At 43.2% G+C, this 4,203-nt stretch overlaps 1 protein-coding gene across 1 annotated transcript; it reads left to right on the forward strand.

Moving 5' to 3' along the window:
* Positions 1-1,658: 1,658 nt before the first annotated feature.
* On the forward strand, positions 1,659-4,193 carry LOC102202539 (RNA-directed DNA polymerase from mobile element jockey-like; the record flags this gene model as incomplete). The annotated part of the gene is made up of 2 exons (XM_005749495.1): positions 1,659-2,319; positions 3,101-4,193. Coding segments are annotated over exons 1-2 (1,754 nt in total), but the record flags the coding sequence as incomplete, so codon positions are not given.
* Positions 4,194-4,203: the final 10 nt, after the last annotated feature.

A 4,203-nucleotide genomic window follows, 5' to 3' on the forward strand; every position in this document is an offset into this window, starting at 1 on the left:
CTTAAATATACTGGTTTTAGAGAATTTACTGTCTACTGTGTGCTTCATCTTCAAAACACTAAGTTAAGGAAATTAGCAGTAGCAATAATTTTATTAGATAATTTTATTAGACAATAGCATTAGCTTTTTATGATAACAGCCTGAGTTTTCCATAGAATTTTGAAGTTAATGCATCTAGTGGACTAATATGTTGAACAACTGCTGATGACATGTAACAAGGATGCTTTCAGGTCTTTAGATTCATTCTAGGTTATGGCGAGTTTTGGTTTTAAGCTAAACACAGAGGAGAATGGGCCATTGCGATTGCTGTGACTACACTATGGAACAGTCTGCCCATTTAAATTAGGATCTCTCCAAACCCTTGACATTTTAAAATCCCATCTAAAAACACATCTTGACTCCCTAGCTTTTAATTGTGACTGAGTTTTGGTTTTGTTCTCTTTGTGTGTGTTTGATTGATTGATTGTGTTTATGTGCTATATTCCTAGTATCTCTGATTTTTATTATCTATTTTTCCAGGTCACAGGTTCTAGTTTTTTGTTAGTTTGTTAGTCTGTGATTTTCATTAAATTATGTCATTTTTAGTTATTATCTTTTGTGTTCCCTTTCTCTGTCTCCCCAGTCAATCATGTCTTCATGTTTATCTCCCGTCTCTGTATTAAGTTCACGTGTCTTGGTTCTCGTCTCAGTGTTTGTTACTTCCTTTTTAGTAGTAAATAAATAAGTAACAAAGGAAGTAACAAAGAAGTGTTTGTTACGTCCTTTGTTACTAATTCTGATAGTCCCTTGTCTTGTTTTGCTTCCTCTTGTCTCTTAGCTTAACTCCATTCAGCTGTATTCTCTTGCGTTTCCTATCTTTCTAATTATCTGGTGTATGTATATATTGTCTCAGTCTTTCCTTGACCTTTGTTGAGTTCTCCCTCTTAGTTGTGTCTGTCCTAGTTCTGTGTTTTCTATAAAAAGTTAGGTTTCTGGTTTTTGCTCCTGGCTTACTTATCTTTGTATTGTTTTTTAGAGTTTGCAACAAAGCCGAATTTGAGTTTTACTTTGTACTTTGGAGTTCTGCTGCACAGACACCTTGAATGAGATATTGTTCAAATGTAACAAAGGATGAGAGTGAGGGTGTGCCATTGTTGATCTTGGTTTACTGCTTTCCAAAGTGGGATAAGATGAGCATTGTCAATAAATTGGACTTAAACACCCAAAATGCTAGGCTTAAAGTAAACAAACAGGTTTTAAAAGCTATTGTAAAATAAAATGAAAAACTAGAAGGTATATGATGGGTATAGAATATTTCCCCCAAACTTTCCTGTCCCCGCTATTTTAGATCTGAATTTTGTAGACGCCTTAGTTACATGCATTTCTTTTTAGTTGCCATATAACCAACCATGCATTCTCTTCCATTTATCCAATTTATTAAGATTATGTATTAGCATAATTCTCACGGGGAAGAGACAAGATTGCGCCAGTATGTTTGGCTCACCGTCACTCCACCTGTTTTCTGGTTTTCTGTTTGCTGTTCATTGCCTTAACTGTGGAAATTAACTCGCTCCGGACTTATGACCGAAAAACTCTTTTTATCATCCGAGACTCAGCAGTGACAGCACCTTTGTCCTTTGTTTTTGATGGGCAAACAAGCAGTGCGCCTCCACTGCTCGATGGCATTCCGCCTTACCTACGTCGCACCTGGTTCCTCCCTCCCAAGCTACACCGGAGAAAACACTGGAGAAGACGAGGGAAGCGAAGTGGTCTCCTGGCTCATAAAGGCATTCCTGTCACTTTCTTGCCTGGCTGATCCTCTCCTTGTACAAATGGGTTTCTGCTACTCTGCCACTGTGAGAGGCTCACTCCAACCCAGAGGACCCTGGGTGCGCACTGTTTCTCCAACTCCGCCTAGTGCTGCTCCTGTTTCACCGGTGGGCCCGCTTCTCGGCCCGCGCTTCCTTCAGTCGTCTGGTTCGCTCCTCGCCATGCCAGCGGTGGCGTTCTCCTCAGGTGAGCAACTCTCTTCCACCTCCGGCCCGCGCCTGATGCCTGCTCCTCTCCTGCGTGACTCTCCAAGTACGTCGCTGGTTGCTCCTGTTCCGGGTGCTGGGTCATCGGCTCCTCTACAGCCATGGATCCGCAGACTTGGTACCGTTATTTCAAACCTCCGCCCACTCAGCCGCACATCAACCCCGATGACAGCTATTGATCTCACCATATCTATGGCTTTGATCAACATTCGATCCCTCTCCAATAAGACGTTTCTGCTTAAGGATTTCTTCTCTTCTCATGAACTGGATTTTATGTTCCTGACTGAGACCTGGCTACATGCTGGTGAGACTGTGGCTTTCTCTGAGCTTCTTCCTCCAGGCTGTTGTTTTTTCAACTCTCCCAGGTCTTCTGGTAAAGGTGGAGGCCTTGCCTGTGTTTTTAAATCAGTTTATGACTGTCATCAGATTTCATCTTCCTCCTTTTCCACCTTTGAACTGCAGCTTTTTAAACTGAACTCATCTACTCCATTACTGTGTGCAGTAGTGTACCGTCCTCCCAAATTCAACAAGGACTTTATCAGTGAGTTTGGGGAATTCTTATCAGGACTTTCAGTAGATTTTGATCATTTTCTTATTGTTGGCGATCTGAACATCCATGTGTGTTGTCCATCTAAACCTCTGGTTAAAGACTTTGTATCACTGCTGGACTCTTTTAACCTGACTCAGCGTGTGTCCTGCTCCACACATGAGAAAGGTCACACACTGGACCTCGTCATGTCTCACGGCCTGAGTATCCACGTCTCTGAAATCTGTGAGAGTGCGTGTATCTCTGATCACCTTCCTGTTCTGTTTTCTGCCACTGCACAATGTTCTGTTGCTGCAATTAAAGCTCCTTCACGCCGCCACCGGATCATCAATACCCATGTACCATCCCAGTTCTCTGCTGCTTTCAACAACTCTGAGCTCTCCACGGTGGACTGGATTGACTCCCTGTGTGCAGAAGATTTAACTGCTCTTTTTAACTCAACATGCACTTTTATTCTGGACTCCATCGCTCCCCTAAAATCACTCCGTCCCAAAGCTCACGCTGAACCCTGGATTACAGACTCTTTTCGTGCTCTCAGGCGCTCCTGAGAGAAAGTGGAAAAAGGACAAGCTGCAAATCTCCTTCAATATCCTGAGAGACTCTCTTTTAACTTATCAGAAAGCTGCTAAAGAGGCTAAGTCCTCCTACATATCTAACCTGGTCAGCAGTAATGTCCATAAACCTCAGACTCTGTTTCGTGTTTTAAACTCCATTGTTGATCCTCCTACATCCAGCTGCCTCACACCTTCTGCCACCCTCTGCAATGACTTTTTATATTTCTTTGTTAATAAGATTTCCTCCCTGCAGTCTGCCATTCCACCTCCACCTTTCAATCCCTGTGTTTCTCCCTCGTGCCAATCTGCCTTTAACCAGTTTGAGCTAATCTCTCTTTCTCAGCTGCATGAAACAGTCTGCAAGGTCAAGTCTACCAACTGTTCCACTGACGCTATCCCCTCTCGTCTTCTGAAGCAGGTCCTGGACTCAGTTGGACCTGTCCTTCTGGTACTGATCAATGCCTGTCTCAGCTCTGGTTGTTTCCCAACACTTTTTAAGCATGCTGTTGTTCAACCTCTCCTCAAAAAGCCTAACCTGGACCCATCTATACTCTCTAATTATAGGCCCATCTCCAATCTGCCCTTTCTGTCTAAAGTACTGGAACGAGTTGTCATCAGGCAGCTCCAGTCATTTTTAGACCACAACAGTCTCTATGAGAAGTTTCAGACTGGTTTTAGAGCTCGTCACAGCACTGAAACCACCTTACTGAGAGTTTTTAATGATTTGCTTTTAACTGTAGACTCTGGTTGTGCTGCTGTCCTAGTAACCTTAGACCTGACAGCAGCCTTCGACACTGTTGATCACAACATACTGTTGTCCCGCCTAGAACACTGTGTCGGTTTGAAAGGTACTGTCTTAAAGTTTTTCCAGTCCTACCTGGATAACAGGAGTTTTTCTGTTCACCTCGGTGAACTGTCATCTCCCAGAGCTCCTTTAACTTGTGGTGTACCTCAGGGGTCAATTCTAGGCCTCCTGTTGTTTACTCTGTATTTGCTTCCTCTGGGCGATGTGCTGTGCAAACATAATGTGTCCTTCCACACCTTTGCTGATGACATTCAGATCTACCTCCCTCTGAGGTTAGACTGT

The sequence above is a fragment of the Pundamilia nyererei genome, unplaced genomic scaffold, assembly GCF_000239375.1.
Source record: "Pundamilia nyererei isolate P.nyererei 1_Seehausen unplaced genomic scaffold, PunNye1.0 scaffold00246, whole genome shotgun sequence".
In the NCBI taxonomy this organism is placed as follows: Eukaryota; Metazoa; Chordata; class Actinopteri; order Cichliformes; family Cichlidae; genus Pundamilia; species Pundamilia nyererei.